Source organism: Scomber scombrus, chromosome 2 (genome assembly GCF_963691925.1).
Source record: "Scomber scombrus chromosome 2, fScoSco1.1, whole genome shotgun sequence".
Classification (NCBI taxonomy): Eukaryota; Metazoa; Chordata; class Actinopteri; order Scombriformes; family Scombridae; genus Scomber; species Scomber scombrus.
The window spans coordinates 14,546,875-14,565,760 of record NC_084971.1 but is presented as its reverse complement, the minus strand read 5'-3'; the positions used below and the strand labels follow the sequence as shown (position 1 = coordinate 14,565,760).

The window sequence follows — 18,886 nt, the reverse complement described above, 5'->3', positions numbered from 1 at the left end:
TCCTGGAAATGTAACTAAAAATAGCAAATTTAGTAAGCATCTAATCATGTTCAGTGGTAGCATTTTTACTCACATTGCACCTGTACAATGTTATATAATCCAGCACAACAGTCGTGTAATAATACATTTACAACAAACATATCTTAAATTGGGACACTTGAAGCACTGTATTGAAATTTTATTGGTATATATTTGCAATGTTTTTACCACCACAATTATAATAGATGAATTACATCTCTGCTAAGGTTTAATTTTCTAGGTTCGCATTTTTAATATATTAAAAAATATTTGTCAGTTTTTAATTTCCATCTGAATCTGCATCAAAAACAGTAAATTCATATAAATATGCGTTAGGATAGACAATAAAATAATAACTTAAACCCAGCAATAGGTATTTATAAAAGAGTGACCTATGACTCAATTTGAGGAAACAACTTGATGGGTCTTTTTTGGAGCAGCAGTGTAAAAAATCTAAATATTGGAAAATGTCTGAAAAAACTTGAAATAAGATTCACTGTACACCCATTTTACCTATTTTGGCACAGCTGTATTTTGCACTAATGATCATCATGACAATTGTAACATAATGACGTAAAGCAGGTGTAGCATTAAATATTTTTATTTATTTTTTATTGCTTAGGCACTATCTTTGAAACTACAGGCCATTTTGCAAAATTCTACACACTAACCGCAAAACTGGTCCAATTCCAGCAAGGGAGCTATGCTGTAGGTCATTCCTCCCTCTCCCTTCTTTTTTTGTGTACATAGTGCCCAAGCTCTGATTTCTAAGTGAGCTCATTATCTAAAAGTGTTTTCAAGTGTCGATGTGGAAAGACAATAGGTAGAATAGTGTAGCAATGTAGAGACTAGTGTTTACAGTTACAAACTGAGTTACAGTGTTTAAGCATTCAGAAAAAAAACTTTTGCTAATTGGCACAAAACACAAAGTACAACTGAGGCTGATAGAAACATAATCAGTTTTTGTCATAAACCTAAATAGTGTTTTTTAAAATAATTTTGTCAGGGGATCATAAAAAGGATTACAGTTTATCCTGTGGGGGGCATGGGTATATGTTCATGGCAATCTGAGATTGGGATCACTAAAGTCATTATGTTTCATCCTTTGAGCACAAATGTCTGCTCCTAATTTCATGACTCAATCCAGTAGTTGTTGACAAATTTCACTAAAAGACAGAAATATCAGTCTACTTGGAGTACTGCTGGGAGGAGGATCACTGAAATGTAAGGACCATGTGTCTAATTTTACAATCCATCCAGAAGTTGTTCAGATATTTCAGTCTGTACATAAGTGGTACACTGACAGATGCTGAGAGTCAAGTCTGGACAAGTCTTACATCAGGCCTCATAGGATGATTATTTTCAATATTTTTAGAATTTAACAAATAAAAACGCAATTGTTTAGTGGCGTGTCACGCCTTGCACGCACATCAGTGTCCTACACCCTGTGGCACTCCAGTACAGCGGACAGATGTTAAGGTTTTGTTTTTAGCTCAGTGTAATTTGGTCACATGATGTCGGTCACGTGACCCGAGAGAGGAAGAGGGAATAGATCCATGCATTGAACAAACCGCAGGAGAGAGAGAGGGAGAGAGAGACAGCTGTCTGCTGGGAGAGCCAGAGCCACTAACTATTACCTATACAGTAATAAAAAACACAGCTGGCTGCTTAGAGTTTGACCTTCATAAGTTATTTATTTTATTTTAAACAGTCAACATGGCGGCGACAGAGCAGCAGGACTTCTCAGGTAACGAAACGCCGACACTCACTGAGCTTTTATTCAAGCATTTTACTGTGTTGTTTGTCAGTAAAGACTGTTTTGTCTGATAAACATTTTTTAATTTCTCTCCTGACTTGAACTAGTTGTTCAGCCGCCTTTTGCGGTCTGAAATCGACCTGTTGTTCCTCGTTATTGAGACATTCAAAGCATGACGGTCATCTGTGTTACTTTGCTGTGTTTCATGTTTTGCTCTGTCATGATCTTCTTCACATGAGTCATTAGTCATTAGCAGCCATATATCACGAAGTGTGATTTTCCAAAGCAGCGCTGTTAACGTCGGGTTTTTACCTATGTTGCCAAAGAGGGTTTTTGGTGGTGACCTAACTCAGAAAGTTCAGAAAAGGTGAAGATGTCAACTACAATTGATTAACATGTAGCAAACAGCAGCTGTGCACTAATAACTCATGATCAGTATTTTAAGTATTAAATCATATTTTTATGCTAAAAATAATTGGCTTTTTGCCAGCCTGCTTCGGGAAGTGGATGGCGAATTTAAGTTTTAGTTTTGAACTATTTGTCTAATGAAGCTGAATTGATAAATGATTGGTTGATTGATTTAAATGTAATCAGCAACCATATTCAGTAAAACAAAACTAATAACAACAAATGTATTAAGCGTTAAATTGTGCTTTTCTCCTTTAAAAAATCATTGTCGTTTTTATTTGAATTGTTATGGGTTATAGAACAGACTCGAAACCAACAGCACCAGAGCTGATTTGTTGATTGGCATAACATTAATCAGGAAGTATTCTGATAATCAATTATTTGATTTTGAGTTGTTGTTGTTGTTGTTGTTGTTTGTTTATTGTCAATTCTCAATTCAATTCAATTCAATGGCTATAATGTCATTGCACAACGAAATTATTTCCCCCCAGTGGCTAATAACATTAAAAAATGTTTTAGCAAAAGACAATATACATAAAACAACAACATACAATGAGACAAATAAAAGACAGTATGGATAAAAAAAAAAGACAATATAATTCTTGAATGTGAGGACTTTCAGCTTCTCTCTGATTTTACATCACTGTAGCTTTAATATCTTCGGGTTTTTGATTGTTGCTTGAACAGCTGACTCTAGAAAATAATGAGCAGAATAATAGATAATAAAATAATTGCTGTTGACCACAATAGACTAGAAGAAAGAATATGCACACACTTAGATTTCATCAGCTGACTGATGGTGAAATGACACCACATGTGTGAAGTATTTACCCCAGTTTCACTTTGAACTCTTGGTCTCTCTCACATTAAGACTCAGATTTTGCACCACCATCAGCTGCCCTTCAGCAAATTCACTGACTCAAGTACATCTTAATGCTTTGACTCTTTCATGCATAATAATAGGGTCTAGTGCTTTGTCTTAAGCTCCTCTCATGCGTGGTTGAGTCTGCAGTTTTTCACAGGATTGTTGACGTGGGATAGATGTAGTACAGCTCCACTGAGTATCAAGTTCCTCATTCATGACCTTAGAAACAGTTTGACCTTAATTTAAGATCCCATATTAGCTTATTTAGACTGAGAGATCGTGTTGAACAATTTAATACAAGCTTGTGTTTTTCTGGTCTGCTTTATGTTATGAGTGCAGACTAAGGACATGTGTTCAAAAAGCTTCAGGTTAAAGGGTCAGTTCACCCGAATTCCAAAAATATGACTTTCTAACTATAATATATGCATGCAGAAAGTTTTAAGACTCTTGAGATTTTTGCTGCTACCCCACTTGGGTTGTGGGTCAAATAAACGTAATTAATGGTGTTCAGAACACTGAGATAGTCCACTGTGAATAGAATAGAATAGATATCACTGGAAGTGCAATTTCTATCAAACAACAGTGAACTCTGCTCTACAAAAAACTATGTCTGTGCATCATCTTGAGTAAGTGGGACGTTGTTCTCGGAAAGGTGTTTTGCTGTTCAGTTTTTTAAACAAAAAACATACTATTTGTGCCATCTGATAATAGCGGGGATAAGTAGGGAAACATGTCTTTTTTCATCAGCGTGTCGTGTACATACACACAAACCAGAACGTCATATCAGCATGTCATCTTTGTTATTTGAGCCGTTTCCTTTTAAATAATAGATGGAGGTTTTGGACTCTCAACCTGTGGGTGGCCTCTTGCTGTAGACTGCCAGACCAGATGCAGGCACTGATACCAACTTGTTGACAGATTTTTGCTAACAGTGGCGATTTTGATTGACAGGCAGGGAGCTACATCAGCGTTTCTGCAAGCAATCCACAGGCGGCGATAAACCAGAAGAGCCAGATATTTTCACAGATTTATTCAGTTTGAATGACTCGGGCTATAAGTGTGAAACCCCGCAGCCACTGTCATTGGCGTGCACCCACTTTTGTTTATCCGATTTCTATCTGCCGTGACGAGTGATACACTCCTCAGATCAAAGATATGTGCGCAACCGGCCTCGCACCTATTGTCTATGTAAAATGTTAAGTGTTTGCATTCTTGCTGTTTTTCATTCTTCTCACCGAGGCACGCAACCCCTGTCAAGGCCAGGTCACCTTGTGTCTGCCTCGTTTGGAGCCGAGTTAATTAAAATGCCGTCTCAGCTAATTTTGTTGACGCTAAGTCCTCATCTGGGTGTTTCATATGACATTTATATCACCCTAGCAGCCAGAAATGATCACACCAACAGGTGTTTATTCATGTAGGAAGTGAATCCTGTATATTTATATATGGGTTTGGTTAACTTCGCACTAATAACCTTGTCAGACTCACAATGGATCAGAGTCAATGGAGGAGAACCAGAGATATAATCTTTTTACTCTGCACTTCTTCCTTGTCAAAACCTGGCAACACACCCCTGAAAGTTCAGTTACAGATTCAGGAGTGCTAGTCTGCTCGCCTCGCTTATATTACTATTTACCACATGTGTACAGTAGACGACCTGTAAACACCTTTCATCCTCCTTTAATGAAGTATTGGAAAGCATTAATTACTCAGATTTAATTGTTAGCTGTTGTTAGATTATATTAAAAAAGGTCCCAGCCTTTTGATTTGTGTTTTGGTACTCGTGTGTGACTTGTTTACATTTAGGTCATGGATAATTACCTATAAAAAAAGAAATTGAGTTCTCTCTTTTCATAGCTGCCAAAACGATCCTTTTGCATGCTAAATTATGTTCGATCTAAGCATGTTGAAAAACTCAACAAGATTTTGGATATATGCCATTCCCAAAACTTTCTGTGTTTTGAGTACTGTTGACCTTTCATCTTGTTTACACTAATACTAATATTACTAATTTTCTTTTGCTTGTAATGTTATAGACAATATTAATTTCAGATAACAAAGATTGTTTTCAGTGAATTAGAGCTCAGACACATTGTTCTGGAAATGCAAACGCAGGTTTTGCTCACTGATATCAAAACACATATTGTTTCCTGTCTCTTTCCATTAGCCACCATGACTCACAAATAGTCAAGTGTGTTTTTATATGTCCAGTATGGCCAGCTGCTCTCACAAAGTCACATTTCACATCAAGCTGGGTGAACTTTTGTAAATGCATCTGAGTACATTATGAGCAAACATTTGAAACTATTTTACCGGAAGAGAAAAGACAAAATTATGTAAAAATATAATGAGACAAATAAGGAAAATCAGCAGAGGTGTCATCTGAATTCTGCGGGCTCAGATTGTGAGGACCTGTTATTGTACTAATAATAATAAACTCTATTGACATGTTTCTCTTGTTTCACTTCTCATTTCCATCTGAGAAATCTGCTCAGCTTGTTGTTTGCACTGCTGACTTATTGCGTCTGTTTGGATTTATCCTGACTTGCAGTTCATCTGAACTTGCACATGACATAGTGAAATTAAATGAGTATCCCATGTCTGTCAAAGGGAAAGCAGTAATCACATGCTCTAAAGTCATATTTTAGTGCAGGTTGGACAAGTGTAATCACAGTTTTGAGTTTTTTTGCCATCCCAACAAGTCATCTCTTTATTATACAGAGGGTATATAAACCCAGTGACTCTGTTCTTCATTGTTTCTTTATGGCAGCCTGGTCCAGCAACTAAAAACATGTGATAAGTATTAAGCATGATTAGCCTGCTTAGTGATTCATGGCTCGCCTACAAGATATGGTCAGTTTGTGTTAAGACTTGACACACTGACCTAGAACTTTGTTACAGACCGTAAATTCTCTCTCTGTCTTCTGACTTCTAAAAATAACATATAAGGGTGTTCTCAGGAGACAGTTTCAGAGAACAAAATGTTCATTGCTGTGTTTGAGGAATAACGTTTATCAACCTACTTACAGAAAAGTGCAGGAGGAACATTTAAGAGCAGCTCTCAACTGATCTTATGATTAATCACATGTATGTTCGGAGCCTCAACAGCCAATCAGAGACACAGATTACCCGACATCTGCCATATTTATTTGCAAACACATCAAATTTTAATTAAAAATAAGTATGTTAAATGTGAAATTAAGAATAAATCTATTACAATATAATATTTAAATAAGATAAATGGAAACTGGCTGAAAGGGAATCTAGATAAGATATTGAATATGACCACTGATGTTTTTCTACAATCACTGCAAAACAAAAGGTGCTCACGTCCATCTGTACCGCAGTCCCCTCAAGAGGCCTTTAGAGCTCTCTTAAATGTATGAGCAATATTAATAAGAGATTTTTATTGTAAAGTTTGCAAATAGGAGTAAAAGTAAAGGACAAATTTATTTGATACATTCAGGCCATGATGCCCACATGTTTTTAAAACACTGAATGTGAGTGTGAGCTTACCTGGCCATTCTTCTGTGTGACTCTAATGTTTTCTTTTCCCTTCACCATACCTTTCAAAACCCATTCTTTTAAGTTGATCTTTATAGTGAAATAGTTATATCAGTGCACACAGTATGCAGTGTTGCACATGATAATAGTTCACGAACAATAAAACACCAGTAGCTAATGTTAAATAATTGTTGTTAATGTTAACAAACAGATTATATTTTTTAAACTAACATCACTGGATTCATTGGCTTAATGATTCCTTTATGATTGTGCTTCTGTTCCACCATGTCTTCACCATTATCCCTTAGTTGGCACCTGTGGCTACTGTGGTCAGTATTCAGCAAAAGTGAAATTAAAGACCAGAGTGGTTATGCGTCAGTATGTGGGTGTTTTTTCTTCTCAAGTAGTTTATCTCACATTCTATTGTTGATCATTTTATAAAATAAATTTCATATATATTTTTATTTTCTGTTTCTGCTGAAAATGACATACTGCCACATACTCCTTTTTAAAATTAAGTTTGTATGTGTATGTCGTTTTATTTTATTTGTTTTATTTTATTTAACATTGGCACAAGGATCCCAAGAAACACAATTCCGTTCCTCTATATACATTGTTTATATATATATATATATATGGGTGGAATGACAATAAACCTGAATCTTTATTTAAAAATATATATCACTATAAAAATGACTACTTAATGCTTTTTTCTGTTCCTAAGTCCACGAAAAGTGTCAAAAAATCTGGGTTTATTCTGTGTATTCTCATACTCTCCTGAATTTCTGTTCTTACTCCTGTCAAACCCAGTCATTCCTGACTTCAAAGATTTGTCAGCTCTTACCTAACCGTCACAGGAATCTGCCTCAACGTTAACGAGCTGATGTAGCAGTGTCAAAGCAGAGTCTTTGGGAAAAAAGATTTCGCCCTTTCACAGGTTGAAATGCATTTGCAGTTATACCTGGACACCAGTCTCTTTTCTACATTTAAAGGGGAAGAAAGTATGACTTCTCTCCATATTTAATAAGAAAAGATGTGTTGTAGCGTTTTCAGAAATCAAACACGTAACTGTATAAATCACATATTGGCTGTTTTTGTGCCATCTACTTTAGAGGAAAGCCCTTAGTAACATCACTTTTCTTGAGCTGAAGGCGTTAAATCACATGTGAAGCCAAGCGGAGCACATTTTCAAAGTGCCAGAGGGGAAAGAGAGAAGTGTGACAGTCAGAAACAAAGAAAAGGCGTCAGACTGAGGTGAAAGTTATGAAAGCTGAAGACAAGCTGTTCAGGCTGGAGCACACGTGTGGTGCTGACAGGATGCTGTCAGTGTCAGTGGGTCGAAGGTGGAGTCAAGTTTTACAAGAGAGAACTAGGCTAGACTTAAGCTCAGCACTTAGTGAAAACCAGCTCCATTCATGTGATTCGTGCTTTCCTTTGCACCCAGTTAAAGTCACAACTGTTGGACTGCACAATAGAGGCTCTTGTCCTGCTACTTGTCTCCCAGTTTTGCCAAATCGCTTTATTTTGTGGACATTTGACATTTATCATCCCCCTGATGTGCATTAGTGCAACAGCCTTGTGATCCAGCTCTTTTTGTTCGTGCCTCATATTCTGAAAGTTCCTACTGTGTTCTAATGAGGTTAAACAGTCATCTTTGGTTAACTGTGGTAAAATTATCGTACATTGTGGTTTTGATGTGGCAATTTTGGCACCTACCAATGCTGAAAAATTATTTGTGATTAAAGGAAAGCATAATTAAGTGAGCATGCATGCTTCTGAGATATTGTGTGCTGTAGTCCATTCAGCTTCATCCACTTATCAACCAGTGATTTCATACATCAGTTTAAAGTGTCTGAGTACTGTTAAGGGATTAATTGAGCACTTCTTATCATTCCGAATGAAGTCAATTTCTTTAACTTGACATCACATTCAACATTTTTATGAGAATTGTTGTTTTGTTTTCCTTTTCTTCCAGTACGACGAGGCCTGTCCAACTTGGTGACTCACTACGGGTCCACAGACAGCAGCGGCGAGCATGACCATCACAGTCACAGTCATGGCAACAACCATATCAACCATCGGTTACCCACGGCAATGGCAGGTCATTGGGTTGCAGCCAGTCCGGAAGAAGAGGCCCTTCGCAGGAAGTTAAAATATTTTTTCATGAGTCCTTGTGATAAATATCATGCCAAGGGCCGCAAACCTTATAAACTGATCCTGCAGCTGCTCAAGATCGTTATTGTCACAGCTCAGGTGCGTCATATGTTACATCTTTATCTTTTATTGCTCTTTCTGTCTCACGACAAGATTATTTTTCATAATCAGGCTTCAGAGGAAGCTATATTGCACAATATTTTTTCTGTCCTCATAAAAACACTTTCTGCCCATGTGGTGTTTTAAATGAGTGTCAGAGTCATATTTCGCTTTTTAGGTGAATATTTTTAAGATGTAAGTTCTTCTTGAGCGTGACTGAACATGTTGGGTTTACTGAAAAACATGTGTTTTATATTATAAAACTGTTTACTCTTTGACAGGAGGGCAAAGTGCTGTTTTATATCTGTTGTTTAGTTCATCTTGCATTTATGTAGCTGGACTTTTCCCTTAATGTTAGTTTTGGTTTCTATATCACTGACAGTGACCCAGAGAGCTGTTTTTTATATTATCACTGCCTTAGTGAATTATGCTGTGGTAGTGGAACCCATATAAATATAAATATTGTAGTCAGACATTTATACAATTATATTTTGTTTATTGGACAGGGTCAGTGAACAATAGATTACAGTGGATGCAGCTAAAATGTAACATTCACTCGTAGGTTTGGGCTGAGGTGTAGAAACAGAGGAGATTCTGATTACATGATAGATTAGTCATAAATGATAGCACAGTTTTAAAATCATCTAAATCATCATTCCTCCTCCATAATACATCTCACTCTTCTCCTCTCTCCTTTTCCTTTGATCTGTAACCTTCTTTAACCCCCTCCTCTCTTTGCTGCAGTTGGTGCTGTTCGGCCTCAGTAACCAGGTGGTGGTGACCTTCAAGGAGGAGAATACCATGACCTTCAAGCACCTCTTCCTCAAAGACTACGACGAGTCTTCAGATGACTTTGCTGTTTACACGCAGCAGGACGTCTATGATCACATCTTCTATGCGGTGGAGCAGGTAGGTCCCTGTGGAAATCAGTTAAGTTTTATATCAGTCAGTTAATTTGGTGGCTGCATAATCCAATTTGTTATTGATGTTGATTGAATTATGGTTATATTGTGCTGTAACAAAATAGATTTTTTACATGCAACCTTTAGGTTTATAACAGTTCAACCTGGCATGCCCATTGAAGATATCAGCATATATTATATGAGGCAAGGGAAATTGCACACAAGAAAAATGAGAACAAGAACATGTGTCACAACTGAGAAACTTTTTTAGCAGGGTGTGTCAAAGTATTGCAGAGAAATCTCCCCCATCCTATTTATGTCTTCACTCAGAACTTGGTCACAGCTAGTGATTTGCAATAAATAATGCACATGTTCCTGACCAAACTGCAGGATGATAAAAATATCATATCAGGTGACCTGGGTGGAACTGTGCCCACATGAGGAAGTACAATTTTTGTATTGGGTAGCAACAATATAGTAAATCTAAATTATGGCTTCTCTCAGATATGAAGAGTTGAGATTTGATCAATTTGTATTTGGTATGAATTTTGCACACATATAGCAGTTTCATTTGCAAAAATTAGCTACATTAGACTTGTCATGAACCATGGCTAAAATGTAGTGGAGATAAAGGGATTGAGGCTATGTGTTTGTAGTATTTTTATTTGAGTACAATTCTAACATGCTCACAATGGCAATGCTAACATGTTGATGTTTAGCAGGTAAAATGTTTACCATATTAGTTCGAGGTGTTAACATGCTAACATTTTCTAACGAACTAAACACAAAATACAGTCAGGCTGATGGGAATGTCATGCGCTTTGTAGGCAGTTTGTCAAAAAACAAATCATTGGACAATTCAAAATTTTAACCTGATGATGGTGCCAGAGGAGAATTTGAGACATTTTACTCTGGCGCCACCACCATTTTTACTTTCTGGGTCCAAGGAAAAGTCAGGGTTCACTAAAGATACATTAGGATGCAACATCTGGGAACCATGAACGTCTGTACCAAATGTTGTGCCTAACTAATCAAATGGCGGTATTTCACTGTGGACCAAAGTGGTGAATCGACCAACATTAACATCCATAGATACAATTGTAGATGTCGGTGATGTAGTACCGGAATACTAAAAAGGAAATATCTGGTGAAAATGTAAGTTGGGTGGATGGTGGTGTTATAGTGCGTATTGTAATGACCCACAAAAAATACTGGGTACCTGTAAACCCTCAGTAATATAATGTGCTTTTACTCAATTTAATCCTATCAAGATCACTGACAGGGTGGCCGACTGCTCAGTGACGTTAAATGACCATGAACAACCAGTGCAAAGAAAAAAAAAGTTTGGATCTGCATACTGGTTAGCAGGGTTCATATCACAGAAACTGACAGTATGTACAAAACTGACACCACAAAATCTGAGTTTTTAGATAAAATAGGCAGAGTATAAAGGCAGTTTTGTGTCTATTTTCAACATGTCAGAACTCTTATTCTCCTCTAATCCTCTCTCCAGTATTTAGCCTTACCAGAGACCACAGTGGGACGCTACGCATACGTCTATGATGTTGGTGTGAATGGCAGCGCGCTCTCTCTCTGCCAACAGTACTACAAGAAGGGACGCATTGACCCAGCTAACGACACCTTCAGTATAGACCCTCGTATCATAACAGGTACATGAACTACACTATACAATGTGAAGGTGACATTCACATTGACATTGTTAGCAGTGCTAGAAAGCTGAAAACATTTTTTTCTGTGTGACGACGGGTATGAACAGCACATCACAGGAGATATGTACCAATGTATGTTATACAGTGTGCGGAAGAATTGAATGAGGATTAATTGTCACATCACATAAAGAGCACCGTGAGCATTGGTGCCACTGTGTGTTAACCAGAGCAGCTGTTATCTCAGTCAACATCACTGAAAAACAACTGATCACTTCCCTTTTACACTAAAACATACATGCAAAAGGCTGATAGTGCCACAGAGGTAGACCAAATGAAGAATAAATGCTTCTAAAAAGGCTGCCTCATGAATAGTTTTCATAAAGTTTAGTTTTAAAAAGTCAGAGGTCAAGTAGTGCACAATTTTCTACAGACTATTCAGGGTGACAGTTGTTGTCTGAGGGGTCAATACAAGCAAATTCTTTTATCACTTAAAAGCGAAACATCTGATTAGGACAAATGTTTGAGGGTTCATTCTGGCTTTAAGTAGCTGCCAGAGCTGAAGTGTATTCTCAAACAAAGCTTTTTATAAAATAAACACAATCCCAGTCAGAGAAGGTGTGTACCCTCAGAGTGACTACCTCGTATGGATGTGCGTTTGAGTTAAATTTGACCAAAGACCAACAGTGGAAACAAGCTTGTAGTAAAGTTTTATTTCACCTCATGTCACATGTCAAGTACCTTTTTTGTGATCTGCTCCCAATAATTCTGATAAGATTTCTTACTTTTTCACACATTTTATGCTGTATTCAATATGTACTGTATACAGAAATTAATATGAATTCATAAACAATAAATTTGTTTCCTGCCTCTTCTTGATTGTACCTCAGGACCGTGTTTACTCAATATGACATTTCTCTGTGTGGTCCCCTCTATCTTCAGACTGTATAGGTGTGGACCCTCTGTCAAAGCCTCCAGGTCCACTAACGAACAGCTACAAGAACTTTACACTCAAGTTCTACAAGTAAGGCTTAATTTTTCTCATGGCTCCAACTGTATTTGGCCTCTGTCGGTGAGATTATCTCTATAGTGTCTGATGACATTCAATGAGTCACTTATCTCTGCTGCATTTGTGCAAGAACACTGACAGGTTTCAAAACAAAAACACACACAGAGCTATGTATAGTTTCTCATCCTGCTTCATTGTGGTTTTGGTCATCCTTCCAATAACATGAAATACCAACTTCTGCCTCTCTGTCTATTTCTTTCTCAGTTTCCAACCATGTTTGTTTTTTTGTTCTTTCAAGGTTCATTAATGTCACCATAGAGTTTCAGCTGAAGGCGATCAACATACAGACCATCATCAACAATGAGATCCCAGACTGCTACACTTTTTACATAACAGTGAGTGAAACACTTCAGTGTTTGGTCCAGAGGTAATGCATGACATGTTGGTTTAAAAGCTTCATACCAAGCACTACTGAATAGCACTTACTGTACTTGACATATTAAGGAGCGGCGATCTGTACAAGAATACACGTGTAATAAAGTTTGATCTATTCAGCTGCTGAACACAGCAGCAAGAATAGTGTTTTCACGTTTTCATGAAAATTACAGTTTATTTTTTTGACTTCTTCATAAATAAAAGTTTGGTGCTTAAGGTTCTGATTATTTGGGCAAATGGTCAAACATTAAGTAGAATTAGAAGAGACATAAAAGAGACTGATTGGTCAAACAATTATCAGTTATAATCGAGTGCATTGATTATTTTAGTTGTTTTGATACCTCCAACCTAGACATTTGGTTCAGTCAGCCTCATCTTCAGGGTTCTCAATAGTGATCCTCATCTGATTGGTTAGAAGGGTGACGCTTGCTTAAACCTTGAGAGGAGAACATATCTGTACCTCTGCAAGGCTGTTCAATGAACCTAACAGTAGTCTTTGACGACATCTCTCCACAGAAAGATGCATACTAAAAAATATAACAGGAAATCAACATACTGTAGCTTCAAAGCCCTCAGATTTCTTTAAACATACTTAACTTAAACATTGTTGTATGACATACTACAGTTTTAGAATATATGAATTGTCTGCTGGTCTCCTCTCTCCTACAGATAGTGCTGGACAACAAGTCTCACAGCGGCAAGGTGAAGATCCGACTAGAAAACCAGGCGTCCATAAAGGAGTGTAAAGACCCGAGTGTCTCTGGACATGGTGAGACCAGATGAGTGAATGGATGGTGCTATTAAAAATAAGGAGAAAAGCATGAAACATAAGAGCAGTCACATTGATACAGCAGCAGTAGTATGCAAGTGAAAGATTACACTGATCTAGTAGCAAGCTAGCAAAGGTGTGAAGAAAAATGAGGAAATCTGTTTAAAGCTTGTTTTAAAAAATACTGAAGACCAGGAAGTGTCACTGTATGAAGTTATTTTTACAGCAGGTTTTGCTGCTGTTGCATCAAAATGAAAGACTGCTAACAGCTCCGCTTTTTTCTCTTTTAAATCCCCAGCTGAGAATTATGCGCGTGTGGCGTTTGATGTCGCTGTGGCTATGGTGTGCATACTGTCACTGCTGCTGTGTGGACGCTCCATACTGCGAGGAGTCACCCTGCAACAGGTAAGGGAAGTCTGTTACAACCAAAGGGACATCAAAACATCACAGAATAAGATGATCACAGTTTAGTCGGTGGGCTAAGATAATTGTTCATCATCCCCTTTTATGTGTCACTATAAAGCTCTCACTGCATGAATGCCTCATGCTTCAAGTACGGCTCATTCTTCTCTCTGTCTCTGTGTGATTCTCAGGAGTTTGTGCAGTTCTTCAGGGAGAGTCTAGATCGTAAAGTGTGCTGGGCAGATCGCATGGAGTTCATTAACGGCTGGTTCATCCTCCTCATCATCAGCGACATCCTCACTATCACTGGCAGTGTCATTAAAATCGGCATTGAGTCTAAGGTGTGTCCTTGTCTTGTAGTTGGTTACATGAAGAATATTTTAACTCAAGTCTGCTATCACAACAGTGATAATCTGCCATGTGTTCTTTGTCAAACTGTAATCCTTTCTTCTCTCTTGACAGAATATGTCCTCCTATGACTTATGTGGCATCCTCTTGGGTACCTCCACTCTCTTGGTGTGGGTGGGAGTCATTCGCTACCTCACTTTCTTCCAGAAGTACAATGTAAGTCACAGACATGCTGGTGTGCATCAACTGATTATGTTGCTGTCATTAAGCATCTGATTTAATAAATTGTCCAAAGGTGAGAAAATGTTCCTCTTAATGGGTGGATATAATGTGATACATCCCTGGTAATCTAATCTCTGTCTGTTCTCTCACATCGTAATCTGATCTGTGTAATGTCTCTAGATCCTGATCGTAACACTTCGAGCAGCGTTCCCCAATGTGATTCGGTTTTGCTGCTGTGTGGCTGTCATCTATCTGGGCTACTGCTTCTGTGGCTGGATCGTTCTGGGACCGTACCATGTGAAGGTGAGAAAACTCAAACTCTTTTAGACAAGAATGGAATCACGTGACGCAGTAAAACCATTTAAGTCATATTAAAATTGTACTTTTTAATTTAATTGTTTCAAACTGTCCCTTCACTTGCAACTCTGTCTCTTTAACTACAAATAATACTCACCATTTGCGTTTAGATGTATTGTTGTGTATGTTGAAATTGAAATTTATTTTAGACTGTGAATAATTACACAAACAATTTGGCCTTCTTTCAGTTCTTCAGTTCTTTGAAGGATTTCCACTTGTAAACATTGTTTACTGTAATGTGAGTCTTCACTTCAGTTCATCGTCATTTCTTAACATTTGCAGAGGTTTGATTGAGCTGTTTTCTTTCCCTCAGTTTCGTTCTCTGTCCATGGTATCGGAGTGCCTCTTCTCCCTCATTAACGGGGACGACATGTTCGTGACGTTCTCGGAGATGCAGGAGAGCAGCACTCTGGTGTGGCTATTCAGCCAAATTTACCTGTACACCTTCATCTCCCTCTTCATCTACATGGTGCTGTCGCTCTTTATCGCTCTCATCACAGGAGCCTACGAGGCCATCAAGGTATGGAATGGGGTTTATTTAAACCATGTTTATTGTGTATATGTGTATATCTGACCGCTCAACATTAAATAAAAACACATCATGAATTCGCAACATTCACATAAGAACATTGTATCATTGTATCTCATTGATTTCCTCAGCAACAAACCCAGGAACCCATACACATCACAGACCTGCACGCCTTCATAGCAGAGTGTACAGACGCACCAAGCTCTGGGAAGTTCAGAGGTCTGGAGACCTCACCGTGCTCCTTCTTCTGCTGCTGTGACAGGTGAGAAGGGAAAAAGCAGAAATTACATCAACATAAGTGGTTAATCTGCAGTTTCTTATGATACACAGCAGGTGATATATCTACAAGGACAGAATGATTGTACTGTAGTAATTATATTTTGATTAAACAGCAAGCGATAACAGACAGGTGAAAGGCATGGAAGGGGAAAAAATGGTTATATCGGATAACAGAACTGTTTACATGCTCACCACAATATTTAACTCAAGTGGAAGTCATGGATCTCAGTTTTGTTGTTGTTGTAAACTAAGAAATACAGCTCTGTCTCTAGCTTAACCACCATACATGTTTGAGGAACTTGAGGAAAACAGTCTCACCAGACCAGGGGTGGTACGCTTTTCTCAACCTATAAAATATTAAGTAAATATCACAGGGTGAAGTAACTTAAAAATTATCAAAATTGGAGTTACGAAGGTTTCACGTAATAATGGAGATCAGGTTTGAAAAATAAGTGTCTCCAACATCAACACATTTCTGTATTTCTGATCCTAATTTATCAACATTTTGAAGTATATTAATTATTTATCAAATATTCTTGTCACTCTTAATAAGAACAGATGACTATTATACAAAAATAATGACTGTTGGGTATTTTTACTTATTACTAATCTTTCTTAAATTTCCCACAGAACAACCACTTATGAAGACGTCCTGTTGGTGAACTGAAGTTGGCCTCAGTGTCATCAGATGCTTCACTAGCCCCCTCTGCTGACCACAGGGATACACTGCACACTCCTGTCTTCGTACTGTACCACCATATCTGGGTCAGAACTCAGCACTTGTCTTATGAAGGAGTCACCGTCAGTTGGACCAGAACCCGGTAGAAGGAACGTGTAACTTACTTATCCTGTTGTCGACTCCATGGAGAAGAAACTGAAGCCTGAAGAAAGACTGGACCTTCCCTCTTTGTAAAGAGAAAACTGCTGTCTCATGGATGACTAAAGCATAGACAATAGCAATGTCTCATTCAGACAGTCCTTGTTGTTTTTTTTAATACAGTATGTTCTTTCTTATGTATTTGATAACGCACAATGCTGAATTGGCAACAGGACCTGTTGCCAAGATACGAAGTTCGGTACAAGTGCCATTATGAGGAGCAGTGAGCAGTGCATAAATGCTGCTGACTGTTCTTCATTTTTATATTGTTCTTTTTTTCAGATTTCAAATTATATGAAAAAATAGGTCACCTTGTGAGGACAGAGTTCTTAATTTGAGACACTTCACAACATATCCAAGAGCACATCTTTACATTGAATGCATCAGTCTGTGGTGGAGGTTGTAAATGTATAACCGGATGCACCAGATGGTTTGTTACACCGAACCACTTGAGAAGTGGAAACTGTTTGGAAAAGGGCAGACACTTTCAAAAAATACTTGGCAGGTGATTGGATGAACCATCTGTCTATCAAATCATGCAAGGCAGCTGAATTCGCAACGCTGATTTGTCCAAACCACTGGTAGTTTGGACAGAAGCGCATAACTTGAAGACTGACAAAATGGATTCTTACCTGATGTTGTGATCATGCGAATCCAGCGGCCTCGCAAAGGTAAGTTAATTTATAGATGGAGGGTAATCCACCTTCTAGTAGTCTCTCTTTTTTACACAATCAGGGTGAAGATCTCAGAAAACAGGACCACAAACAGACAGATGAGATCTCAGGTGTGGTATTGATTTGTTTTCTCTGTGAGCTGCACCTACAGTATAATGTTTCAGACAGCACAAGCACCTTGTTGCCTTCTTGTTTCGTTTGTTCATCACTACGCTGGGTTGCTGTTGTAGATTGTGCAATGCATTGCATTTATCCAAGTAATGATCGATATAATAGAATGCACTCACTCACTAATGAAGCACTCAGCCTTGCCTATGGTTAGCTACGACAGGGAGTGCTGTTCCCCAGACCCATGTGCATGTTTCTTTAATGATGCCAAAGTACATTATGAAAAAGAGTCCCATCTGTTGTTTAGAAGTCAGAAATGTTGACCTCCTTTTCAATTCAATTTCTGATGGCCATCAACGAATTGTATCTGACTTGTTTAAGAAGAAAAAGACTCGAATTGCCTTGTTAAATGTGGTTCAGGGTAGATAACAAGAGGACAATTTAATAATAGAAACTTATTTGTAGCTCTGTATAAATGTCATGTCATATTAACTCATAGTGCTTTTTAGTCTGTTAAGTTTGTCGACTTTATAATGAATCGTTTTTGTTTTTCTTTGTACCTCATGAAACGCACAATAGTTCAAGGAGTTATTCATACAAGACTCCAGAGGGTATTTTTTAGTAGTTCAATAGTTTATTTCTTGTGTGAAGAAGAGATGATCTCTTGTCCAAGCATTAATCTGTCTTCTAACTAACTATGCTGATGGACTTTGGATCTAGATGGCAGAGCTGTGCTGCGTGTAGCCATGGCCTTAACTTAAACATGACATGCATGCATATATTATCTAGTATTACCTAGATCTTCCTTCCTACAGTGAGCAGGTATCATGTTTTTTATACAAATAAGCTGTACTTGAACAAAATGAAACATAGTTGTCATATATGTTGCCAATCTACTGATTAAAGATTTCTGTATAATCTTTCACAATAAAGTTCATTTCATTATATATCATGATCAAACTTGATTGAGGAGGCCATCTTCTGTTCACATCTCCCCAGTGGAAGATCGTCATGTGGCCGCAGCACCTCTGAAATGTCAGAAGAGGGAGTAAGTGTGTCGTATTCTCATACAAGGAAGTGGGAGTTGATTTTTTGTGCCCACTTTTGCTGGCAGATGAAAAAAATGCATGAAGATTTTAGAGGAAATACAATTAAAGTCGTTTAATTCAACACATGCATGGTCAAGCACAGCTGTTGTGAATACCCTGCATGGTGACTCTACAGCACAAAGCTTTCACAGAAGGGAAATTACAATTCTGAATCTTCTTTTTTCAGAGCAGTCCGATATGATGAGCTCATTTCCTGCTTATTGAGCTTCCCAGGCGCTGCTTGGCAGCTGATCTAGCACATCTTTGCCTTCCACCCACTTAACCTAATATCATCATACATTATGTGCTGAGCTGAAGATGCCTTGAAGGTTCATGACTGACTGTGAACCGCAGGAGTGAGAAAGACTAGAGTTGACATTTGAATGTACTTGTTAGTTGGTTAATGTTTTTTTTTTCAA

General features: G+C 37.9%; 1 protein-coding gene across 1 annotated transcript; it reads left to right on the top strand.

Annotated features, from left to right (window-relative positions):
* The first annotated feature begins 1,589 nt into the window (after positions 1-1,589).
* mcoln1a (mucolipin TRP cation channel 1a) lies at positions 1,590-18,284 on the top strand. The gene is made up of 14 exons (XM_062428640.1): positions 1,590-1,765; positions 8,524-8,801; positions 9,546-9,710; positions 11,217-11,373; positions 12,313-12,394; positions 12,678-12,774; positions 13,484-13,583; positions 13,882-13,988; positions 14,177-14,326; positions 14,448-14,549; positions 14,736-14,858; positions 15,226-15,432; positions 15,573-15,703; positions 16,351-18,284. Exons 1-14 carry the CDS (start codon positions 1,735-1,737, stop codon positions 16,385-16,387), a joined length of 1,767 nt encoding a protein of 588 aa, XP_062284624.1. The 5' UTR covers positions 1,590-1,734; the 3' UTR covers positions 16,388-18,284.
* Positions 18,285-18,886: the final 602 nt, after the last annotated feature.

Bases quoted from the DNA above. Each gene is read 5' to 3' on its own strand.
- mcoln1a (XM_062428640.1), top strand. From the start codon at position 1,735: ATGGCGGCGACAGAGCAGCAGGACTTCTCAG. The intron at 14,550-14,735 runs GTAAGTCACAGA...TAATGTCTCTAG, and splicing joins CTTTCTTCCAGAAGTACAAT to ATCCTGATCGTAACACTTCG. The intron at 14,859-15,225 runs GTGAGAAAACTC...TCTTTCCCTCAG, and splicing joins TGGGACCGTACCATGTGAAG to TTTCGTTCTCTGTCCATGGT.